The 26,359-nt window shown below is 40.1% G+C and overlaps 2 protein-coding genes across 3 annotated transcripts in view; one reads left to right on the forward strand and one right to left on the reverse strand.

The window, feature by feature from the left end:
• Positions 1 to 561: 561 nt before the first annotated feature.
• On the reverse strand, positions 562 to 18,635 carry LOC137273946 (uncharacterized). The gene is made up of 5 exons (XM_067806865.1): positions 18,608 to 18,635; positions 16,686 to 16,867; positions 15,157 to 15,217; positions 6,843 to 6,923; positions 562 to 740 (listed from the first exon to the last, which is right to left on the reverse strand). Exons 1-5 carry the CDS (start codon positions 18,633 to 18,635, stop codon positions 562 to 564), a joined length of 531 nt encoding a protein of 176 aa, XP_067662966.1.
• Positions 18,636 to 20,004: 1,369 nt separating this feature from the next.
• Positions 20,005 to 26,359, forward strand: part of LOC137294790 (acyl-CoA dehydrogenase family member 10-like) — a 29,959-nt gene continuing 23,604 nt past the window's right edge. Inside the window, exons 1-5 of one of the 2 annotated variants that reach the window (XM_067825904.1) lie at positions 20,005 to 20,052; positions 21,573 to 21,694; positions 24,954 to 25,102; positions 25,520 to 25,720; positions 26,110 to 26,268. In XM_067825904.1, the coding sequence (XP_067682005.1) occupies positions 21,592 to 21,694; positions 24,954 to 25,102; positions 25,520 to 25,720; positions 26,110 to 26,268 (612 nt within the window). In that variant the 5' untranslated portion in view covers positions 20,005 to 20,052; positions 21,573 to 21,591. Of the gene's footprint in view, positions 20,053 to 21,570; positions 21,695 to 24,953; positions 25,103 to 25,519; positions 25,721 to 26,109; positions 26,269 to 26,359 lie in introns of those variants that run through there. The other variant, XM_067825913.1, reaches the window with a different exon arrangement.

Genomic DNA, 26,359 nt, shown 5'->3' on the forward strand with positions numbered 1-26,359 from the left:
GATCCTGTTAGTCGCCTCTCACGACATGCATAGGTTACTGAAGGCCAATGTTCTTACCCGGACCTTCACGGGTCGCTAAGAGTAGCTTACATGAGTGACTTTAATCAGTGGACAATGCAGTCACTGTAATAAATTGGTCAAACACAAACAACGAAACAAACCAACAAACACGCACAAAAACGGCAAATAAATAGATGTGGATCAGACTGGTGTATTGCACGCAACAAGAAATAAGCAAGACGCACCAAGATACAACACCGTTGTACAAATTGATCTAAGTGTTGAATATTGTCTACATTCCTTATATGGCAAGTGCGATCTGTTTCGGAAATTGTTCGCCTGAAAGTTTCAATTATAGATTTCAGGCAAGCCGTAATGGGTAATAAGTCTTTCACTGCATCAATAGGAAGCTAAAGTGTGTGTATATGTCCCAGTGTATATATCGTGGATCAAAATATTGTCGGAAAAGCGTGACTTTGCGCTTCAAACACAGCCTCACGATACGATATATAATTCAGTGTAGTAGCGTTAAGGATGTTATGTACAACCACACTCTGGCTTTCAGACAGGATCAGTTTCACGTACCTGCTGACACATCAGAGGTGACCTGAAGGTGGTGTGTGATCTGAACTTGGTGAGGTGGTCTTCTATGTTGTCTCTCAGCCTCCTCATCCTCTCCCCGTACCTCTCATACACCAAGTCCGCCACTACCCAGGCCCAGTGGAAGGGGGTGGACGCGTCTGTGAAGTAAAAGGGACATCTGGGTGATTTGTTTGTTTGTTGTTCAGCGCCGCATTCAGCAATATTATGGCTATGCAGCGGCGGTTTGTGAGTGAGTGAGTGGGTTTAGTTTTACGCCGCACTCAGCAATATTACAGCTATATGGCGGCGGTCTGTAAATAATCGAGTCTGGACCAGACAATCCAGTGATCAACAACATGAGCATCGATCTGCGAAATTGGGAACCGATGACATGCGTCAACCAAGTCAGCGAGCCTGACCACCCGATCCCGTTAGTCGCATCTTACGACAAGCTGAGTCGCCTTTTATGGCAAGCATGGGTTGCTGAAGACCTATTCTACCCCGGGACCTTCACGGGTCGGTTTGTGAATAATCGAGCCTGAGCCAGACAATCCAGTGGTCAAAAGCATTTTCATCGATCTACGGGATATGATGACATGTGTTAATAAAGTCAGAGAGCCTGACCACCCCATCACGTCGACGTCAGTGACCTCTTACGACATGTACAGGTTGCTGAAAATCACTTGTAACCTGGATCTTCACGGGCTCCAATTTGTGTTTCAGTTGAAGGGGGTGGGAAAGGAGAAAGGATGTCAACTGACTCTGGCTTATCGGTGATCATCGTATCTCGACAAGGACCGATGCTCGTGATATTAACCATTCTTTTGTCTACCCGTGACTAAAATATTTACATAGAGTTGTCAAATAGGCATACTGCAGATAAAGGGTTAAACGAGAAAGAAAAGAATGGTCACATGATATATTGTCTGGCATTCTTTGCCAAGCAAAGCAGTCTATTAGAATGCTACGAGCTAGTCTCTGTTTAATTATAATTGTGATCACAAGTGAAAAACAAATCCGGCCATGCCACGTTCAGCCGACCATGCTCGGGCAAACAGAATGATTGCCAGAGGTTCAACAATGGTTCAGTTCTCTGTGCACTGACACTATCGATAGTGACACTAGTGTGGGGTAGTAAGGACTATTGATATTTCCACTGAGCGATCTTAGCTACGATTGTCGTTGTCGCTGGGAGTTACGATGGTGGAATTGGTCAAATGGTCAAAGATGCGTGGAAACTATTCCAAGGGAAATTACTCAAGGTTGCGAGCAGGGAGTTGGCATACCACAAGTAATTATTAGGGCGACTCTCTCATTCGAACACTTGGTCACATCATCATGAAAGATTTCCGAAGCGCGGCAAGATAGTCGTAAGTCCACACACAATTTCTGAACATTCCCACATGATTCCCAAGATGATTGTTAGAACTAGTCGTCAGCCATCCATCCATTTCTAACGTTTAGATTTACTGTTAAGATCCTGTTTGGAGAGAGGGGGTGGGGGTGGGTTATTCACATTGTACAAGCTTCTACATAAAAAAAAACACCGTTGCCTTCGCTATCCATGAATTCTGAACGGTCGATTAATATCCGATTTCATTCTGTATGGACAAGGAAACTGTCTGTGCCACAACGGTTTCCATGTACATTCCAGATCCCAGATCCAGATATCCTACACAAACAGCCCTGCCCTAATGAATATTAAATCCACAAAAACTGAAACCATGTTCGCTTCCTTAAAACATTTGCCTTCAAATATGTGTAGTTGTATTTTCGATCGCGCATCTTAGTGTGTACTCATCGTGGTGAAAGTATCGAATAGGTACGAAATTGTGGATGAAAATCGGTTTTCAATTCTGTAAGCAAATATACTGTTGCTTGAACTGGGGCCTGCTTCCATGTAGCGACGCGTCAAAATACTGAAAACAGAACTGGTTATTTGCCCAGAGTAATGGCTACCAAACATTGTACCCACTGGGGAACCGATTAGTGTGAAATTATTCACCGATTCTTACTTCTCGTCAACAACAAGCCAAGTCACAAAAAATCTGTCGATTGTATTCGTTTAGCCAGCTAGCAATTATACAAGTGATTACTTTCATTCCAATTTTCACATGACGTGAAAAAGTGTGTAACGGGTCAAAAGCGGGTGTCATGTGACTGCGTTCCGTCGAGTGAATATGGTTATACACCAATTTCAGCAATATTCATATCGATTCAACAGAAATGGGCTTCATACATTGTACCCATGTAGCTATAGGAAATCGAACTCGGATCTTCGGCGAGACAAGCGAACGTTTTAACCACTCGGCTACTCCAACACCCCTCCAGCGACTGAAATAGCCGATCATTTCATTATTTAAGGACGGGGAAGCTCACAATGTTCCACAATTGAATGACTTTTGTCAAGGAGGACCGGTGGCAAAACAATTGCACACACATTATATTACCAAGTTTTCTTTCATGTTTTCGTGTTGTAAATTGCTAGGTGATATTTAAGTACATTGATCATCATGATGGACATCCGAGGGTAACATATGGCATGACATTGTCGTCCGTTAAAACCCCGTGACAAAAACAATTATCTCCGTTAGATAATCCATTATTTAACAAACGGTATTATATTACTGTTGCATAACTGATATCGATTATGCCTGTAAGTCAATGCTAGGTTATGCTCGTGTGTATCTGAGTTGGTGGTGAGGCGGTTCAAGTTATTGGTTTCAATAATACTGGTTAATGTCAGTATTGATTAAAGGGAAGAATATTTTCCTTTGCCTGATAAACATATGACAGTAGCACTTACACCAGTTTTTGTGGACATTTAGGGCTTCCTTGTGACATCGATTCCTTGGATTGGCAAATACACATGTACAGCCATTGTCAAACACCCTTTGCGAAAAGAGGCGTTGTCTGCGATTGACATTCGTCAAGGCGTTTGGTCCAGACACGACTGTTTTCAGGGCGACGTCGTGTGGACGGAGAGTTAGTATTGAATAATTTCCACAACTATGTTGCCATAATCGTGTATATCGTATCGCTTTGTCGTCTAAATACTAACACTAACCTTTGTCGACATATGATATCGAATTGAAACAGTTTACCGAATATCTACGTTTTTGTTGAAAGCGCACGCTTTCTTTTGTACGTGAGTATAGTTTCAGGATATGTTTGCAAGCTTGGCCTTGTTAGGAGTGCAAAACAATATGGATGGGCGGATATCTGTTAATTCACGCTTAAATACAGCTTCTAGCTAGGCGATAAATTGGAAAACAAAACTCAGGTTTATTGCGGTCCATTGCGCCGCTACACTCAATATTTGGTCGGATAAGTGATTCTTTGTCTGTCAAGGGGCACTTAGCTATATCTAGTACCTGGGAGTCTATTGTTGGTTTGTTGTTTAAATGCTGTCTATCTCGTCGCTGTGTGATTTCCCCCATCAGCGGCTGATGATGGCTTCCAATGGAGTTGATGTGTTCAGGATAAGAGGTGGTGGGGTAGCCAAGCGGTTAAAGCGTCATGCCAAAGACCCGGGTTCGATTCCCCATATGGGTACAATGTGTCAAGTCTTTTTCTGGTATTCTCCCCCTGTGATATTTCTTTAAATATTGTTAACAGGGGTATACAACCTTGTCACTAAGGTATGAACAAGAGTGAGTGAGGGAGTTTAGTTATACACCGCACTCAGGAATATTCCGGTTATATGGCGGCGGTCTGTAAATAATCGAGTCTGGACCAGACAATTCAGTGATCAACAACATGAGCATCGATCTGCGAAATTGGGAATCGATGACATGTGTCAACCAAGTCAGCAAGACTGACCACCCGATCCCGACAAGCATAGTCGCCTTTTATGGAAAACATGGGTTGTTGAAGACCTATTCTACCCCGGGACCTTCACGGGTCGTATGAACAAGACTTAGGGAAGTTAGTATTTGAACATTCAAATTCACTATAAAACACACGTTGTGTATCTCACGTGAAATACTTTCATGTGACACAAACATACCTGTTTGACTTATTAATATACCAAAGTGAAATTTGTAATCCCACCAGTACACCTCTACCCAGTACATCAAAATAGAAGGTAAGGTGTCATCCGTATCTCGATATTGCTGTAATATTGCTAAAACCGGCGTGAAACTAAACTCACTCATTTAGGACAATGTCATGATTGAAAAGGCCTGAGGTCTTGAACTGAGAAATTCTGGTGGCGTGGAGACGAGTTAAGTCCCTTGGATTGGGCAGACAGTTTGTGAGCAGGGGCACATGACCGGGGTCCCGTTTCACAAAACTCTCGTCAGCCTAAGATCTCGTAATTTTCCTCGTAGCATTTGTACCTGGCATACTGTAACATAGGAGGTGCAAATGCTATGAGAAAAGTTACGAGATCTTAGGCTTACAAGAGTTTCGGGAACCGGGACCCAGGTTGGTGATTTTGAGAATACGGCCAATATTCGATTTGAATGTCTGCTTGAGTGTTGTTTTCCATGATGGTCGACGCCTGAAGCCACCAACCGAGTCAGAGAGTGTGATGAACCGATCTCGCTAGGCGCCTCTCACGACAAGCATAGTTTGATGAAGACCAATTTTCCAGCCCGGATCTTCGCGGGTACTATGCATCGTTTTAAGATTCACGGGAACTATGTAATCATTCATTCAATGTAATGAAATATCCGGGTTCTGTGTAATCAGGCATACATTGCACCAGGATTGCAGTCACCACGCCATATACGATTGTACGAACGTTAAATAAACTCGCGAAGTGTGCTCCTGTACGACTAGATTTGAGTGTGAAACTGATATCTCCTAAATCGTTGGACAAACTGTGATAACGATGATCCAACTGTTCGGGGATATTTCAGACATTTCAGAGAGAGAAATTCAGCGATATCTTTGAAATTATACACTCTTGAAATGCTGCAATCAGAGAGATTCTCGCACACTGTAAGCATAATACATTCCGCTAACGGCGACCATGGATAATTTCCGGGGAGTTGTTGACTTGGGGATAGCGTGCTGGGTAGGACAGTGGACGGTTTTACTGTTAAATCTTAATCGTCCCCCGGAGAATTATTATGGACTAGAACAGAGAACGGGCGTTACGATATGTGACCGATTTTCTAAGCGACGACTGCCTGTAGTGGATCAATGTCTGCGATATGCATGCTGTTCAAGAACTGGCTATACTTGATATGGTTTGGTTGAAAATAGGAACAATGATATTAATGATCCAAGACTTGGAACGTCGTTCCCTCGGGGGATATCGGTTAGAATAGATCCTCGGCAAATCTACTGCCCGTACAAGAAGACTAAATGAATCAGGTGAAAACATTGATTGATACACAGCAGTTTCGTTCAATGCTGCGCAACTTAGAACAAGAAGAAGTCCAGAACGTTGAGGCCAGCTCATTAAAATGGATATATGAATATTAATCAGTGCTATTTGATACATTTGATCACTTGTACATAATCGCGTGGGGTCTGAATAGGCTATTACACTAATTTACTGAAGAGGTACCTTTATTTTGTTAAGATAAATAAATTCAACGTCGAAGGGTGTAGTGGTCAAAACAGAGCGTATGTGTGAAACAGAGAATGAACTGAAACCCACTAAATTTGGACAAACATGAATCTGGACAATATTTGATTTATTTCCGCACAGCTACGAATATCGGCCACTCCGATGGTCATGGTGATGTAGCACCAAAATAGCTAATTTCAACCAGACTTACCAGGTATGGGCCGTAAAATTATTCTGTTGGATATTTAATATATTTCGTTGAGATAGAAAAGTCATCGGTTCGATCCTGGATGCGATTTACCAAAACATGCTGAAAAATGATACATGTACCGTACCCGGTTCTACATTGATGAGGATAAAACAAGGACTGGTCGACTCGGTACACTCAGACTAGGTCCGAGGTTTTCATGTTAAACTGCGGCATGATATCTCAGAGGGTTAACCCGTGAAGAACCGGGTTATAATTTGTCTTCAGTAACGCATGCTTGCTGTAATAAGTGACTAACGGAATCGGATGGTCACACTCGCTAAAATGTTGATAACTGAACTCTCATCCGTGCTTTACGTAGGTGGAGACTAACGGAATCGGACTCGCTGACTTGGATGATGCATGCACATTTTATTCGAGAACTTAGGCCTCGGTCACTGGACTTGCCTGGACATGTTCACGAGCAAACCGTTGTGATATAGTTAGAATATTAAGACATAAGACAAACACATTCCATCGACTGCCTACCTTGGTCGGGGCAGAGCTGGGTGTCAGTAGAGTCAACGTCCGAATAGGACACAGACCGTAACGATGACAGCAGAGGGCTGGCTGAAAGAAAGTGGAGAAATTGTCACAGAACATCATAAGACGAATGAGTTGAATTCCAGTACAACCCACTAAGATATAATCAAGTTTGCCCAGTATGTCTGTATTCGATCAAGGATGTTTTGACTTTCCGAGGTTGAAGCATTATGTTACGATGCGATGTCGCGATATGTATTGGTTCATGCTGTGTTACGATGCGGTGTAACGATATGCTTTGAGGCATGTTGTGTCCCGATGTAATATTACGATATGTATTGGTTCATGCTGTGTTACGATGCGGTGTAACGATATGCTTTGAGGCATGTTGTGTCCCGATGTAATATTACGATATGTATTGGTTCATGCTGTGTTACGATGCGATGTAACGATATGTATTGAGGCATGTTGTGTTACGATGTAATATTACGATATGTATTGGTTCATGCTGTGTTACGATGCGGTGTAACGATATGCTTTGAGGCATGTTGTGCTACGATGTAATATTACGATATGTATTGGTTCATGCTGTGTTACGATGCGGTGTAACGATATGCTTTGAGGCATGTTGTGTCCCGATGTAATATTACGATATGTATTGGTTCATGCTGTGTTACGATGCGGTGTAACGATATGCTTTGAGGCATGTTGTGTCCCGATGTAATATTACGATATGTATTGGTTCATGCTGTGTTACGATGCGGTGTAACGATATGCTTTGAGGCATGTTGTGTCCCGATGTAATATTACGATATGTATTGGTTCATGCTGTGTTACGATGCGGTGTAACGATATGCTTTGAGGCATGTTGTGTCCCGATGTAATATTACGATATGTATTGGTTCATGCTGTGTTACGATGCGGTGTAACGATATGCTTTGAGGCATGTTGTGTCCCGATGTAATATTACGATATGTATTGGTTCATGCTGTGTTACGATGCGGTGTAACGATATGCTTTGAGGCATGTTGTGTCCCGATGTAATATTACGATATGTATTGGTTCATGCTGTGTTACGATGCGGTGTAACGATATGCTTTGAGGCATGTTGTGTCCCGATGTAATATTACGATATGTATTGGTTCATGCTGTGTTACGATGCGGTGTAACGATATGCTTTGAGGCATGTTGTGTCCCGATGTAATATTACGATATGTATTGGTTCATGCTGTGTTACGATGCGGTGTAACGATATGCTTTGAGGCATGTTGTGTCCCGATGTAATATTACGATATGTATTGGTTCATGCTGTGTTACGATGCGGTGTAACGATATGCTTTGAGGCATGTTGTGCTACGATGTAATATTACGATATGTATTGGTTCATGCTGTGTTACGATGCGGTGTAACGATATGCTTTGAGGCATGTTGTGCTACGATGTAATATTACGATATGTATTGGTTCATGCTGTGTTACGATGCGGTGTAACGATATGCTTTGAGGCATGTTGTGTCCCGATGTAATATTACGATGTGTATTGGTTCATGCTGTGTTACGATGCGGTGTAACGATATGCTTTGAGGCATGTTGTGTCCCGATGTAACATTACGATATGTATTGGTTCATGCTGTGTTACGATGTGGTGTAACGATATGCTTTGAGGCATGTTGTGTCCCGATGTAATACTACGATATGTATTGGTTCATGCTGTGTTACGATGCGGTGTAACGATATGCTTTGAGGCATGTTGTGCTACGATGTAATATTACGATATGTATTGGTTCATGCTGTGTTACGATGCTGTGTAATGATATGCTTTGAGGCATGTTGTGCTACGATGTAATATTACGATATGTATTGGTTCATGCTGTGTTACGATGCGGTGTAACGATATGCTTTGAGGCATGTTGTGTCCCGATGTAATATTACGATATGTATTGGTTCATGCTGTGTTACGATGCGGTGTAACGATATGCTTTGAGGCATGTTGTGTCCCGATGTAATATTACGATATGTATTGGTTCATGCTGTGTTACGATGCGGTGTAACGATATGCTTTGAGGCATGTTGTGTCCCGATGTAATATTACGATATGTATTGGTTCATGCTGTGTTACGATGCGGTGTAACGATATGCTTTGAGGCATGTTGTGTCCCGATGTAATATTACGATATGTATTGGTTCATGCTGTGTTACGATGCGGTGTAACGATATGCTTTGAGGCATGTTGTGTCCCGATGTAATATTACGATATGTATTGGTTCATGCTGTGTTACGATGCGGTGTAACGATATGCTTTGAGGCATGTTGTGTCCCGATGTAATATTACGATATGTATTGGTTCATGCTGTGTTACGATGCGATGTAACGATATGTATTGAGGCATGTTGTGTCCCGATGTAATATTACGATATGTATTGGTTCATGCTGTGTTACGATGCGGTGTAACGATATGCTTTGAGGCATGTTGTGTCCCGATGTAATATTACGATATGTATTGGTTCATGCTGTGTTACGATGCGGTGTAACAATATGCTTTGAGGCATGTTGTGTCCCGATGTAATATTACGATATGTATTGGTTCATGCTGTGTTACGATGCGGTGTAACGATATGCTTTGAGGCATGTTGTGTCCCGATGTAATATTACGATATGTATTGGTTCATGCTGTGTTACGATGCGGTGTAACGATATGCTTTGAGGCATGTTGTGTCCCGATGTAATATTGCGATATGTATTGGTTCATGCTGTGTTACGATGCGATGTAACGATATGTATTGAGGGATGTTGTGCTACGATGCGATATTACGATCTAACGTTTTTAAACATGTGGTGTTACGATGCAATATTGCGACATGATGTTTTAAGGCCTGTTCTGCTACGATGCGATATTACGATATAATGTTTTGATGTGTGGCGTGTTACTATGCGATATTACAGATACTGTTTTGCATCAAGTGAAACGATGCTCCGATGAGTGTTTGAGGTGAGCATGTGACGATGTCGCGATGAGATGACGTTGTGACGAGACGACGTTGTTATGATGCATTGTGTGATGCAGACTGATACTGTTGCACCTTTAGGATGGTGCGTGTTCTGATTACTGCGATGCTGACATTACAACCCTTCCCAGTCACTCGATTAGATGCCATGCTCCCGGAAACTATATGTGCGAGCCAATATTACGTTTCTGTGAATGACATAAACCATTCTTCAGTATCATAGTTGTTTCTATCATACACAGTATATAAGCTCAAAACCTTTTGATAGCCCATCGTATCTGCGAAAAGAGAAAAATAGAGGTTAGAGAAGAATTTGGTAAATGCATTCACAAGAATTAGCTCTGAAACGTCGAATAGAGAATAAACAAAAGTTGTTGTCCATAAACTCCGACATGCAGTAACTCGTTTGAGAAGCATTATTATCACTTGGACACAGGGGAATAAATAACCAAAACGCATCAGAAGGTTTACGAGCGAGCCATAGAGTAGGGAGTGCCATAGCCAGCATTACAATACGCCACCTAGATAAACAAACACACATATTTTCCCGATGAGTTATATTGTCTGTTTGCTTTTTTGGTGTGTTTTCCTAAAATAATAAACTAAGCCTTCCACGGTCATTGTATGTACATGTATGCACAGTCTGGTCTCAAAGTTGCAATAAGACAAATAACTGTGTTGGTTGAACCAGTTCTTTATTTCCAGGAAAGAAAGGTAAACTCCCCAACTTGAAAATACGTCCTCAAGTATAAAGCGGTCCTCACACGGCAAACTAAAGTTCGACAACCCATGTTGCTAATATTTCAAAAGTTGTCAAACTCACGTTTGCACACGTCAAACAGGTTTTGTCAAGCTGTTCTGTCATTTCAGTGCCATGTCTCTATCGGTGTTGCCTCATGACAATTTCGTTGACTGCGATTGTTTCTGAAGAACACGAGTTTGACAAAACTTCGCATCTGTACACGTCGAAGCTGAGTTGAACAGTACCGAACATTTGATGGAAACTGCGGTTGATGAGAACAAAGATAGCAATTTCCGTAAAATTCCTGTTTTATGTTACAGTAATAATGGTAGTCATTTCATATTGAGTCCATATTGCTCGTAATCATAATGGCTTTGCACCACAAAACGACCTCCTGTTAGAGCTAAGATTATCATTGATCAATGTTAAACTAGGGATCGTCCAAGCGCTATAAATGTATTGGGAAAGTATTAAAGTATTAAATGACTTCCCTTTATCTTGTCAAAGCTCGTGAAGCTTTACGATCAGATCAAATGTGACATGTGCACGCACACATACTCAAAACAAAGTAAATATCCTGTATATAGTGGTTCCACCTGAACAACCTATGGTATTGACAGGTACATGTTAATTAACGTCAGATTTTCACTGCTTCTTGTGAGTCGATTTCTAAGTTGAAACAATAAGTTGAAAAATAATTGTCATTAACCTGCAATTATGATAAAAGATTACTAAGTCAAGAAATCGTCATAGTTTTCAGTAAAATTCAAAAGCAATACAAATACAGCATATGTCAATATGACATAAAAAACAATGAATATTGCAATTAAGACACCTATGATAATATTCACGTAGATGGAACTACAATATGGTACTCGAGATGTAAATGACGAGATGTCAGACTCATCGGTGTCAAAATGACAGAAAATGCAGTTATCATGTACATAAATTCATTACCTTTTATCAGGTCAGGTCAGATCTGGACACGTCTTAGCATATTCCGATTCCACTGAATAACATATTTATCATATTCATGAAGCCCTCTACGCATTCTCGTTCTTAGGATACGTGAGTGAGTTTATTTTACGACGCTTTTAGCAATATTCCAGCAATGTCACGGCGGGCTTCACACATTGTACATCGAACCCGGGTCTTCGGCGTGACGAGCGAACGCTTTAACACTTGGTTTCCACACCGTCCCCGTTCGTAGGATAAACCTCGGAGCGAAAACCAAAAGCATTTTCTCCCGATTATTTACAAACCGCCGGTGCATGGTCGGAATATTGCTGAATGCGGCGCTGAACAACAAACAAACAAATCACCCAGATGTCCCTTTTACTTTACAGACGCGTCCACCCCCTTCCACTGGGCCTGGGTAGTGGCGGACTTGGAGTATGAGAGGTACAGGGAGAGGCTGAGGAGGCTGAGAGACAACATAGAAGACCACCTCACCAAGTTCAGATCACACACCACCTTCAGGTCACCTCTGATGTGCCAGCAGGTACGTGAACTGATCCTGTGAAAACGCCAGGGTGTGGTTGTGTGAAAACTGGTAGATGTATTTCATCGTATCACAATTTCGTAGATCGATGCTCATGTGGCCAATCCCTGGATTGTCTTCGTTATTTACACGTCACCTCTATATCGCCGGAATATTGCAGAGAGTGGCGTTAAACAACAAAGTAAGATCATCCTCGATAAATTCTCTTCATAATTTGCATTCATATCTACATTTCCATGCAACATCACTCTCAGAATTAAACAATACAGGATAATTAGTGTACAACGAAGTACTGCCCGGCATGACGCCCGGTTTACATGTCAGTGAATCTTTGTCCCTTGCGGAGTAACTAAAGTTCACAGCTAGTGTCCACATGGTATCAGGCTCCATTCGTAGTTCTCTAGAGAAAACCACACAGAAATAAATTAGACTGAGGGATACAATGGTTCGTTGTTTTCACAAAGCACAACAAGCATTTCCACCATTGTCTGACACAAGTACCACAATTCCTAAAATTGATGGCAGTCCCAAGACTGTGTTCTCAGACATTTATGTATAACACGTTGCAAGTCATTGTTGGATAAGAAATACATATAAGCAATTACTACGAATTAGAAACTGTATGTACCTATGTACCTATGTACCTAAGTAAAGTTTCAGACTTTACTAGCGATGGCAAAGTGGTGGTCATTTTCTTTACCCATTCAAATAAATCAAATGTCTGTTTTTAATGTTTCTCGCCAAGAATCTAATTACGTCAGGGGTATCCTCCCAAAAGGCAGACCCTTTAAAACAACATTTGTTACGATTGGTGATTAGTAGGCTGTAGTCTTGATTAAGAAAAATCCACCAATATTCATTTAATCACTAATATTTAAAAGTTGTAAAATAATATTAATCTAGGCAATCTGACAAGAATAATATTTTACCAGAAATATGCATACATATTTAAGAGATTAATTAAATCCTGTATCACGAGATGACTGTGACCAGGAGGGAGATATTTATACTGGATACTATTATATTACTTAACAGAAATAGTTCACAGTTATGAATATTAAATTGATTGTGTCAATGATGAACTGTCTTGTGCTAAAACCATTGCCGATACAGAATCTGCAACAGACGATGCTTAACTGAATAAGTAACCATGAGACGACGCTATCCCAACGGAATTTTCTGGAAAACTAAGATGTGATTGCACCATACCCTGCTCTATTGTATTCACAAATATAATGTATACTTCATTTCCCAGCTCCATGGTCTACTGCTATCACAAATACCTATAACTGTATATGTAGAAAATGGTAAGTAATAATGAACCTGTTAACTATAGGGGCACATCGTTGTTGAACACCGTGCGTATATTATGTACATTTACCATAAACAAGATCATTAACACCTTTGTCGAGAATGATGGAGTCATTGGGGAACACCATGGGAGGTTTGGAAAAAAATCCTTCAGCGGTTGACAATATATTCATTCTTCAAAATGAAACTCGAAGAAAAGGCAGATTCCACTGTTCTGTCGTGGATTTCAAGAATGCATTCGACATGGTTAACCAAAATAAATTACTTTCTTTTTAAGACAAGGTATCCATGGAGAAATATTTCGTGTTCATGACAACATGAAATCTGTTGTAGTTGTCGCCAAAGGGAGAAAACTATCTGATCATTCTGACTTGCAATTGGTGTCCCTTGTTCTTCATATTTACCAAAGTGTGGACCAGACCATTCATTAATCAGGGGTGACCAGCATGGCCCTATCAATATCTGTGCTATTTCTATCTGTATTTTGGGAGGTCTGCATTATGACAGTAAACACGTCAGGTGGTCCTACGCCCTCCACCGTGACGGACACGGGACTGGGAGCAGCTGTCCATCTTGGCAGAACTGCTTCAACCTAAACAGTGGGACAATAAATAAGGTGGATACCCTTATTTGAAAATATCCCCGGCAGTTCTTGTCTGATTCAAAAAAAGTATCCCGACGGTGTCGGCTTTTGAGGATTTGGGGAAGCGTGGATGGTATGATGGGTGATCCAATCTCTTTACCATAATATTTATCTGTATAATCATGTCGTGTAACAATGTGATGTCCATTGAACTATGATATTACCTGCTCTGGGTAGGTGCCACTTAAAGAATATTGTGACGTCACACTAAATATCTTGGGAAACAGACAGTCCGTCATTATTCGTTCTTAAATTAGAAACTCCGTTTAACTAGGCCCACTTTACATGAACAAAATCTCTGTTCAAGTAGACAGGAAACTGATATGGACACATTTTTACGGAAGGGTAATGGACTCGCTATTTAAACGTGACTTTTGAAGTTAGTCGAGACGTTTGATGAATCGATTCGTGATGATCATTCAACACTATGTCATTCAGTTTGTGCAGAAATAACCACCTCAACAGGAATGACTAAGTAGAACATGACATAAAAAGCACTTATGGGTGAATGCCTTGATTTGCGTCATGGGAGTGGAGCTTGTAGTGGAAATGTCCAATAAATGATATTGTCAAGAAAACGATTATTTCCTGCAAGATACCAGACAAGGAAGGCCATATACTAGTATTTGTTAATGGCTTATTTTACGTTGAAATACTTCAAAAATATTTTCTGTTTACTCCTGTTTGATGTCGTTTCCACATCTACCAACTATCTATAAATGTAATTTGTTTACATGTTTTCTTTTTCTTTCGATATTCCAAGTAGCAACTGTGATGAGACTCGTGAAGATGCGGTTTAGAATTTGTCTTCAGTAACACATTCATGTTGTGAGAGACGGCTTTCGGAATCGGAAGACCAGACTCGCTGATTTGGTTGATACATGTCATCGGTTCCCAGTTGTGTAGATCAATGCTGCTATTTGATCACTGGTTATTTACAGACCGCCGCCATACAGCTGGAGTACTGCTGAACGTAAAACTAAACTCATTAACTGTGATTAAAGTGCTGGGTTAAACAGAGGCAGACATAGTTTAATCCCCGCACAGACCCAATGTGTGACACATTGTGTTGTCTGTCATTATACAGTTGGAGTATGGACCCGCTCACTCGTTCACTTACCCATACAGGAATCGGTCTCTTCGTCGCCCTCTGGCCATTGGTCACCTGGAACTTCCGAGTCCTGTAGAGATAGAAGCACATGTAACACAAACAACTAGACCATTGATAAGAATCTTCAATGTGAAGATCTGGGCTTGAAGAATATATGCTTAACAACCATGGTAGTAGTAAGAGGCGACTAACGGAATTGCGTAGTCAGAGTGCTTGCTTGGTTAGTGCACGTCATCGTAGATGGATGGTCATTATATCAACCACCGGATTGTCTGGCCCAACCTCGATTTCTTATGACAGGAGTGGGGTGGCCAAGTGGTGGAAGCGCTCGTTCGTCACACCAAAGACCTGGGTTCGATGCGGGTACAGTGTGAAGGCCATTTGAGGTGTCCCCCGCCCTGATACTGTTGAAATCTTTGTAAAAGCGGCATAAAGCCAAGCACACTCACTCCTTCACGACCGCTGAAGAGTAGCTGGGATATGGGCTGGTCTGGTGTTAAACAACATTCAGGTAAAGAAACAAACTGACAAACCAGCAAATACAAGAACCTAAAAGGCAATGTCATGTCTACCTTGATATGAGAGGCGTTGGGGTAGCTTTAGGCTTCAAACGTTCGCCACGCCGAAGACCAATGTTCGTATATGTTCGTATATGCTCTACAAAGACACACACACGCACACACAAAAATACCCCCATTTGTGGTGTCCCCCGCCCTGATACTGCTGAAATCTTTGTAAAAGCGGCAAAGCAAACAAAACGAAAAACAATAGAAAAACAACAACACGAAAACAAAAGCAAAAAAAAGGAAAATTTTAAAAATTAATAAAAAACAAACTGAAATTGAAATTTGGAAACTCTACTTTAACAGGTTACAAAAAGAAAACGCACCCTCACTATTATTTTCCCCTATCTGCGATCCCCATGACTCTCTGGTGCATATGTGTTGCCCCAAGACAGAAAGCCTTATTTTCACAGACCATACATACCAGACTTTGCACAGAATTAATGCTTTACTGATGTCTGTTTTCTCTCCATTAGTGTAAAGGAGATACAATGACAAAAACTACTGCAAACAAAAATAGCTTTGAAATCCAGCTCAGCTTCATCTGGCAAATAGTTACTAGTAATTATTGATGTTGACATTACGGTTCTAATAGTCTTAAAGGAGGTTCGTTAAGTCCTAATATATTTGTTTTACATCAGCTAGTGTGTATTGTCAGGAAAGTTCGCATTTTAAATCAAGTGTTAAGTAAGTAAATAAATCGTGATTCAGTCTAAATGACAATAAAAACATTCAAATGTCATATCGTGTTCTTTTTTGACTAATTACTCCCAAGTCGAAAATGCATGATGTGCAGCTTTAAAGGTTGGTTTGTTTTGTTATTCCTGGTAGATTATATCAATTGATAAATTATTTCAATAGGTCCATAATCATTTTACATTTTTTCAGAGGTCTGTTGTACATTATATATTTTTATTATATGTAAACATATATAGTTTCTCACACATCACAGTCTTTTGGAAAGCAGCATTTTACCTCTTCCTGGCTTAATTTAAAGGACTCAGTGAAAGGTACCACCCCAATGTCGCCTGTCCCTCCCATTGCCTTCACCCAGGGGCTGGATGGCTTGTCCTCATCTTCATCCTCCTCATCTGTCAGGCAAGGGAGGGGAGTGGACATGGAACGCCGTAACAGATCCTCCGAGAACTCGTTCTCGTCTGTAATAGTGAAGTGACTGGTCACAAATTCAAAGTGTATCATGACTGCAGATAATAACTAGTATTGGACATTGGGTGAGATTAGGTTTACACGGCTTTTAGCAATATTCATGCAACATCACGGTGGGGGGGGGGGGGGGGGGGGGGGAACCTGAAATGAACTTCAAACATCGTACATGCACCAATGTAGCAATCGAACGGGTCTTCTGTCAGAGGAGCTAAGGTTTAAACCACAGGGCTACCTCACCTCTGCAGTATTGAACAGACAGCCAATAGCTAAATACAACCTTAGTTAGGATATCTTCCAAAGCAGCAAACTGAAACTTCCAGGCCTATGAAAGATTGTAAGCAATTTAGATTTGCTCCCAAAATTACTCAAAATGAATCGTTATCAAAACATTACTGACTTCCTTGTTCATTGTGGAGCTTTGGTATTTTATAATTAGATTATGAAAAATGAATAAAGGTAAAAATGTCCTATATCCGCAGATTACAACTAGCAGAAAGTTTGGAAGTCTAACACATATGACTACCCACGAATATTCAACTTGCATGGTGAGTGATTATGCTGGAATGGTTCCTCCTCCTAGGAGTGGGTGAGAAAAAGAAACCAATCAGCTTGAGTTGGAAAAGATCTTAGAATATAAGTGATGATGACGATTAACTAAAACTTTGGATCCCCCATCACTGTAACAGCACAAACCGATTTTTAAAACTTCATACCATAACAATAGTCGTTATGGTAATCTGCAATTCTACATGCAAAGAGGTGATATTTTAAGGAAATAGAAATGCTGTCCTTTGCTAGGAAACTATAATTTTAGGATACGCTCTGAGTAATATAAGACAATGGTAATATGTTAAACCAGGGTAGAAAAAGAACATTCGGGATCATTCACACTACAGATGTACTGAAGCAGTAGAATAGTTGAGGCATAATAAGGAATAACGATTTTGTGTCCAACTGAATCAATGATCTTTTTATATAATCCACGCTTTAGTCTCACTTTAATGGATGTGTCTCACCTTTCCCCATATGAAGTGGAGTATTTTCATGGTTGTCAACCAGGGAAGATCATCATATTGATAGTGTAAACAACAAGACGAAAAACAAACACCAAGACCTTATCAGACAATGCACCCATTCTATTTTAATTCATTCGTGTTTATCAAACAACTTTTGTCCCAGGCGTGTCTCATTGTATGTAAACCCAGTAGATATGACCTACATCCACTGGGTCAGGCCGTCATTGATAAATATTGAATTGAATTCAACAACAACGGCAAGTTGCTTGCAACTAAACGGGAGTTCTGGTCATATGACATTGACTAAGCATTCATAATTAAAATATGAACTAAATTTGACGGACACCTGATGCATATCCTGGATAATATGGGTACTCTTGCTCACTGATACTTAGTTTTACTAAATATGTGTGCATAAGAAACACGCTTCAATGGTATTATTGTTGTGGCTGTGTGTGCATACTTGTCCTGCCTGCTGTCCATCTAATGCTTATCTTGGATACTTTATTTGATGAACTATTTGTGTCTGACATGTACGTGTGTGTGGTGTATTGTTCATGTGTGTGCGTGTGCGTGTGCGTGTGCGTGTGAGTTATCGGGTCACATGACTGCAAGAAGAAATATCCCACTGCCTTCCTTATAAAAATTCTGATCTACATTTAAAAATATCAGAGTGAAAGGAACCGGAATATAATGCTAGTATTTCATACCAACCATTTGTGCAGACTGACGTAGAATTCATCTTCGAGCTCACGATATGTAGAAAGTACACAGTCCGCGTACAGAATTCAAAATGTCGGCTCGTCTTTCACTTGATTCAGAATTAATTTCTGGGAACACTTGTTATGTAGAAAGAGATATGTAGGTAGCTGCACAAATCTCGCATATACGAAAGGGACTTATATCTCAATCATTTTTTCAGTATAAAAATACCGTATATTTCAACGTCGTCCACAAGTAAGTTAACTGAAAGTTATCGCCCGTTGTTGAATTCAAGGGAGTTAACTCGTGTTACATGACATGAAAGGAAGCCACTAGCCACAGTGATGGAATGAGCGGGAGAGTTGTTCTAGGCCGCTTTTAGAAATATTCAAGCAATATCACAGCAGAGGATACCAGAAATGGGCTTGACTCATTGGACCCATGTGGGGAATCAAACCCGGATCCGCAGTGTGACGAGCGAACCCCTAATTGATTGTGAGAATGAGTAAGTAAAACAACCTTGCGGGACATCAATCCACATGGAATTCATGTTAAAGCCTCAGTCTAAAGGCAATAAGACATATCTACACTGATCACACTTATATCTACGAAGATGATACTTACATTTGTGTACAAGATGTTATTAGGATATGGCATATATCAACTGAGTTTATCGACTTGGTAACCATATATTTCATCTAGTAAACAACACTTCCCGGTCGGTATTGTCTTATGTCTATCTCCATGAGTGATGACCGACCTGCCTGACTTTCAACCTCGATTTGTCGCTACTAGACTGTCAGAACATCCAATAAAAACGTATTTACATACACGTATCCGAACGTATGAAGTTTTGTTGAATGAAAGTATTCAATTTGATTTTTGTAGTTCTGATACTTATTGAAACCATTTCGGTTAAGTTGGAAAATACAGAATTGGCCCCCCAAAATAATCGACTAACAAGTTGAAAAACGTTAAGTTATAATATACACTAACGCGCACGCGCGCACATATGTGTACAAAGCCGACGATAGTTGATTTTTCTAGCTAGGGTCACATATGACAGATTTAATAACTATACGCCTAATTCAAGCAGCAAACATGTATATGGACAGGTACTGAAAGTATCTTAGAACTACATAATACATACATAGAAAACTCAATCTCAAATGTGTAGATGAAAAGATTTTCTGCATGCGTGAAAGGACCGTATAGGTGAAGATGAAAGTAGATCTGCTATACAAATCAAAGTAACGTATATATAGAACAGTTACTAGTTATAAGTATCGTCAATCAGCATCACAATAACACAATCAAAGTGAAAAATGAAAGTCATGAGTTTCTTCTGAGTATGGAACATGAAACGTTGGTTCAAATGCACTCACGAAAAGTAGATCTAGTTAGACTTTAGAGTTACTTCCCTTCTTGTCTTGCAAAGTGGGTTACCTGTTTCTCGGGTTAGTTATTTCAATCGTTTATGTGCGTTAATGTGATTATCAACAGTGCATCTTCATCGTTGCATCATCACCAGTATGTTTTCCATCTATTTGTAACACAGTTGTTGCATGACAATCAAATCCTGTGCTGTGGGCATGGATTTACCGACCACAAGCTATGATCTGTATTGAGATCTCTCCCGGTCTCCTACATTCAGTACACATACATGTCCAAAGGTCATATACTGACGACAAATAGATTTGTATCAAAGTTTTGTAATTGTGATGGGTAATGTGACACCAGCCATGCACTGCTTTTGTTGTCATATATTGGATGATAGAGTAATGTACAATTTGGTGACTTTGCGATCAGAAACCTTAACAAAATCATGGTAAACTCAACCACATGAAGTTACCAGTGAATGATTGTTTGATTTCGTTGTTGTTGTTGTTGTTTAACGCCGCAACAATATCAACAATACGGCAGCAGTCTTTAAATAACTGAGTCTGGACCAGACAAACCAGTGATCAAAAGCATGAACAGTAGTGATAGGTGCAGTTGGGACACCATGACATATGTGGCTGCTAAGTCAGTGAGCCTGACCAGATCTAGGCAGGCTATATTCACAGCTATCATAGAATAGAAACAAATTGAATGATCTATGAAAAGCGATACTATTGTAGTGGATGCTGACTGAATGGCCTCTATCAAGAATAAGACGACAGTACTTGTATATCTGCATTACTGTTATTTTAATGACTAGGATGGTGACATGTTCAGAACTTCTGTAACCTGAACTGGGAACCCATTACAGAATGATTTACTTCTATTACTTATGTAAAATTCATGGCCAACAAATCTAGTTTAGACATAATTTCATAACTGTATAATTCATCAAATCAAATGCATCTTGTGCTGTTTTAAACTGAACCAATAATGGCTTTCAGATATCTGTTTTAGAAGCTGCATTCACATGCGTTAGGATCAAATAGTCTTAGGCTCGAATTACGGCAAGGTACTAGGAAATATTATGGTCGCTGCATTTAGAAATAATTGGATTAATACTACAAGTCTTCTAAACAGCCTGTATATCAAAGGTTAGGAGGGGCAACGGGGTAGCCTAGTTGTTGAAGTGTTAGCTTGTCATGCAAAAGACTTTGAGGGGTTTGATTCCCCAAGTGGGTACAGTGTGTGAAGCCTATTTCTGGTGTTTACCTCCTTGATATTACGTGAATACTGCAAGTCTTGTAAACAGCCTGTATATCAAAGGTTAGGAGGGGCAACACGGTAGCTCAGTTGTTGAAGTGTTAGCTTGTCATGCAAAAGACTTTGAGGGGTTTGATTCCCCAAGTGGGTACAGTGTGTGAAGCCTATTTCTGGTGTTTCCCTCTTTGATGTTACGTGAATACTGCTAGAATGTGATGTAAAACTCCTTCCCCAGTCCGATCCTCACTCACTCATTCACAAATTGGTTAAGATGTATAGCGTTTCCCTAACATATATACCATCAGTGATGGTATGTTTTTGTCTCTTTTTTCAGATGACAAAGTAACTCAAAAATGGCTTCCACCAAAATGTCTAATCTTGACCCATCAAAGGTGAAGGCTGTTGTGTTTGATGTCGGAGGGGTCATCATCCCATCACCAGTCCCAGTGCTGAAAGGTAAAATATGAATCTGAATTACATCATCGTCACTAACTGAAGCTTTTTACCTCCATTTAATTATCCCCCGCTGCGAGTTTGGAGTGAATTGGGGAATAGTGGCTCTGTTCGTCTGTCTTCAGAACTGTTGAACAGATTCTTTTCATGTCTGGTACCTAGGTTCATCACAGTGTAAGAAAGAACCACTCACTGGATTTTTGCATGACTTTCAAGGTCACAACAACACTTTGATGATTTCAGCATGTTAAGCTGCAAGTTAATATTGTCAGTGAGATTTCTTAAGAACCATTCAGTGGACTTTCTTTATATTTGACATCAAGCTTCATCCAGGAAAGGTGCAGGGCCCAGTATATTTTGGTGATCTTCACCTAATTTTCGAGGTCACCTCAACACTTTGAAGATTTCTAAATTGCATGTCAACAAGATATCTCAAGAACAAACCTCTCTTTATTACCATTTTTGTATATTTCATACACCATGACATTCATGTCAAGGTCAAAGTGACTATTGAAAATGTTTGTGTGTTTGAACAACTACAGAACAAGAGAGGTTGGGTGGTCATGTTTTTGTTGACAATAACGTCAATGTAAACTACATCCTTCTCTTTCATTACTTTTTAAGTTTGATTTGATAATTTGTGAGAGGGATTATGTCACCATAGTGACAATGCTTGTTATGACAACTGTCTGTAGCCATTCTCCACTACAGCTTGTCTGTAGCCATTCTCCACTGCAGCTTGTCTGTAGCCATTCTCCACTACAGCTTGTCTTTAGCCATTCTCCGCTACAGCTACATTTCAGAAGTATTGTCACCATGGCCCCAGCAATAAATATTTATCACTAGCATCACTTGCAAACATGAGGGTCTCAAGCTCTGGTAAATCTACTGGAAACTACTGCTAGACACATATTAGATGATCCTGCGCACTAAACGCATTTGTGACAAGAGAGGCGGTACAACGAATTGGGCGAGTACACTTGGCTGCTACAAGTAGCTTGACGATTATGCACGTGCAATACATGCTAACAGTGATATGTAATCAACACCGCTACTGATTAACACCTGTCTTGCTACTGTGTAACACCAGTCTCGCTACTGTTTTACACCTGTCTCAATACTGTTAAACAGATTTCAGTTGTAGTAGAAAATGTCCAAGTTAGGAAAACATGGGCAAATAGTTCATTCTCAGGCAAGGGAGATAGCATACAATGTTATCATGTATATGGACAAAAATTGTGCAACCAAAGCAGATTCTCTTTTACAAAGTAGCCTTGCTCCTGGACTCTCAACGGAAACTTTAAAGTGCATTAAGGCAGAAGGTGGTAGGAGTGCGAGTGGACCTACATTTATCAGTCCCACCAAGTTGCGCAAACCCAAAACTTGCAGTTACAAACTTGATGATTTGGACCAGTGTGCAGTCTGTCAATATGAACAAAGTTTATATGGCATAAAAAAAACCTACCCACTCTGGATACGCTGTATGATATGGCAAAGTGCCAGTTGAACTACAAGGGTTCTAAGGAAAGTTTTCGAAAAAATCTCAAAGACATGGGGTTTAGGTGGCGAAAAACGCAGTCAAACCGTAAACTTTTAATGGATCGTAAAGACATTGTTTCCAAGCGTTTGCAATACTTGCGTGCAATAAAGAAATACAGAGAAGAAAATCGAACACTCATCTTTATCAATGAAACATGGTTGCATGTACTGTACACCACATTGTCCCAAAGTGTTGGCAACTTGAGGGTGAAGTCGTAATGAATGGGGTTCAACCTCCGTCTGGCACTGGACCTCGGCTTATTGTGGTTCATGCAGGGGGTGCAAATGGTTTTGTTCCAATGCTTTGCTTGTTTTTTATTCCAAACTCAAATAAGCAGACCATCATGACAAGATGAAATTTGATAATGTTTTCCAAATGGCTACAGGAAAAGTTGGTCCCAAAACTTCCACTGCACTCTGTCATTGTTATGGATAATGCACCATATCATAGCAAGCAAGTGGACAAATGTCCGACAACCGCCAACAGAAAAGATGACATAAAAGCGTGGCTACAAAGGCACAATATCTCATTTGATGAGAAAATGCTTAAAGCCGAACTATTGTTTCTTGCAAAATCCAACAAATCGGGCCCTGTCTACAGAGTAGACACGATGTTGAAGCAACATGGTCATGATGTACTACGTCTCCCTCCATACCACACAGAACTAAACCCGATTGAGTTAATTTGGGCAAATGTGAAAAATTATGTCGCTTCACAAAACTTGCAGTTCACAAAAAGTTCCAAAAGAGTTGCCATAAATGAAAGCATGTCTGCAATCGGTGCAAAAGAATGGTCGGAATGTTGTAAACATGTTAAAACAATTGAAGATGGTTACTGGCAACGCAAAATCACAGTATAAAGGGAAATTGACAGACTAGTGATTGACTTAGGACTTGCAAGTGATTCAGACACCGAGACTGATTCAGAGAGTGATAATTAAAGCATAAATCAGTAAGTCCACCTAATTTTCCAGCATTGTTGTGTCTTGTGTAATAATTGACACATACTATATCAGGTTTTTACTGTTCCCATACTGTGTCATAAAAAAAGAGTAATCTTTGGTGAGTTGTCTGCATTGACAAGCATTTTCGATATTCAACAATTTTGTTAAAAAACCCCAGGAAAATGTCATTTGCTTTGTGAAATGGATTGGTGGTCCTAAACATATTCAGTATATTGTGTTGATTCAATTCGTTGGGATTGTACCTGTTCCCAAATCGAGTGTGCTATAACAATTCATGCGTGAAACGCACAGGGAAAATGAACTTCTCGATATTTGTCAGACAACCTGTCTCCCTCTTGTTTCAAGTGGATCGTTCTGTGGGGCGTTCCCAAGTATGCAAATTAGGGTCATTTGTCAGGTCATGGATCATCATATATGTGTTTACCAGTATGAAGGTCTTGGTTAGAACTGACCTTCAACAGCCAATGTTGTTTTCTCTGAAGATGCAGCTCAGCTTTGATCTTTAGTAACGCATCTTGTCATAAAAGGCAACTAATAGGATCCAGTGGTCTGGGTGGGTGACTTGGTTGGCTCATGGCATCGTATCCATGTTGCGATTCGTATGCTTTTGATCACTGGATTGTCTGTTCCAGACTGAATTATTTAAAGAGGGTTGCCTTGTAACACACAAAACATATTTCTGCACTTCAATGAAAATCTCCCAGATCATTCTTGTTTGTTTCATAGTTTAATATATGATTATTCTGTATTTTTCCCAGCATTTGAGTCGAGGTCTGGCCTCCCAAAGGGAACACTTGAAGGACTGATTGTAAATGGAGGTCGAGATTCAGCATGGGGGAAACTGGAAACTGGGAGAAAGACATTCACACAGTTTCTTGGTGATTTTGGCGATGAGATAAAGCAAAAGGTGAAAAATATTATGTATAACTGATTCAAGTTTTCATCAACAACATTTTGTTCTTCTACTGATTTTTAAGAGGGTGACACAGCATACACTTCATGATGAGTTTAAGAGAACAAGTGAGTTTAGTTTTAGACCACTTGTAGCAATATTCCAGCAATATCTAGTTGTGCCCATGTTGTGAACCCAGGTTTTCGGCCTGATGAGCCAATGATGAATTTAATGAAATATAGGCATGTATTGAGTACACTTGAAACTCTTTCAGGTCATGTTTGTTTCAGATCAGATTATGTTAGTAAGAACCTACTCTTGATCTTGACATGAAAATATTATTGGACTTGATTGTTTCAAACAGTTTTAACTTGGAGCTATTACAAATGCTACAGTTCCAGCATGTGTTTTGAATGGTCATGTTTGTTTCAGACGGGGAAAAGTGTTGACATGACGCTATTAGAGGATTTATTTGCTGAGTTGAACCGACAGCCATACCCTGAGTTAGTTGATGCTATACACTGCCTCCACGCTGAAGGCTTCAAGTTGGCTCTTTTGACAAACAACTGGTTTCGGGAGGGAACCATCACAGGCATTAATACCCTGGCTCTTGATCTCTCCTTGTTTGATGTGGTCAGTATATGTTTGTTTGTTGTCCAGACAATCTAGTGATTGCTAAGATGGTGTCACGGTTGGTTGTACGTAATTGTTGCTTGCCATGATTTTTATTAGAAACATGTTTTCATTCAAGATGTTTCTTCAAAACATCAGGCTGATAAAAGACCATATTTAGAATATATCTTACTATTTAAGAAAATCAACTTTGTCAAGGTTTTATTCAGCAACAAAAGAAAACCACAAATAGTGATTTAGTCTGCTTTTTCAAATGAATTCTTATTGTATGCTCATGGATAAAAATGTATCACACCAAATTATCCTCACAAACAATAAGTGAGTCTTTGGTTTTCAAAGTATATTTATTTTCTCTTTTTCTGAAATTACGTCTGAATTGTTGTTGGCAGATAATAGAATCTGCAAGAGTAGGTGTTCGAAAACCAGACCCCCAAATCTACCACATCTGTCAGGAGAGATTGGGAGCACAACCAGGCGAGATTGTCTTCCTTGATGACCTTGGCAATAATCTGAAGGCAGCTCGGCAGGTGGGATGGTATACCATCAAGGTGAGAGCGTTTATACTTGCAGATTCACAGCTAAAGGTTAGATAAATGGGGTTTCATGTCATCTCTACCAAAATATTTGAACTGACATACC

This window comes from Haliotis asinina, chromosome 1 (genome assembly GCF_037392515.1).
Source record: "Haliotis asinina isolate JCU_RB_2024 chromosome 1, JCU_Hal_asi_v2, whole genome shotgun sequence".
Lineage (NCBI taxonomy): Eukaryota > Metazoa > Mollusca > Gastropoda > Lepetellida > Haliotidae > Haliotis > Haliotis asinina.

Excerpts from the sequence above, each read along its gene's own strand:
- LOC137273946 (XM_067806865.1), bottom strand. The coding sequence starts at position 18,635 with ATGAATTCTACGTCAGTCTGCACAAATG. Across the intron at positions 16,868-18,607 it reads TACGTCAGTCTGCACAAATG|ACGAGAACGAGTTCTCGGAG; the intron begins GTTGGTATGAAA and ends TCACTATTACAG. Across the intron at positions 741-6,842 it reads CCAGCTCTGCCCCGACCAAG|ACGCGTCCACCCCCTTCCAC; the intron begins GTAGGCAGTCGA and ends TTTACTTCACAG.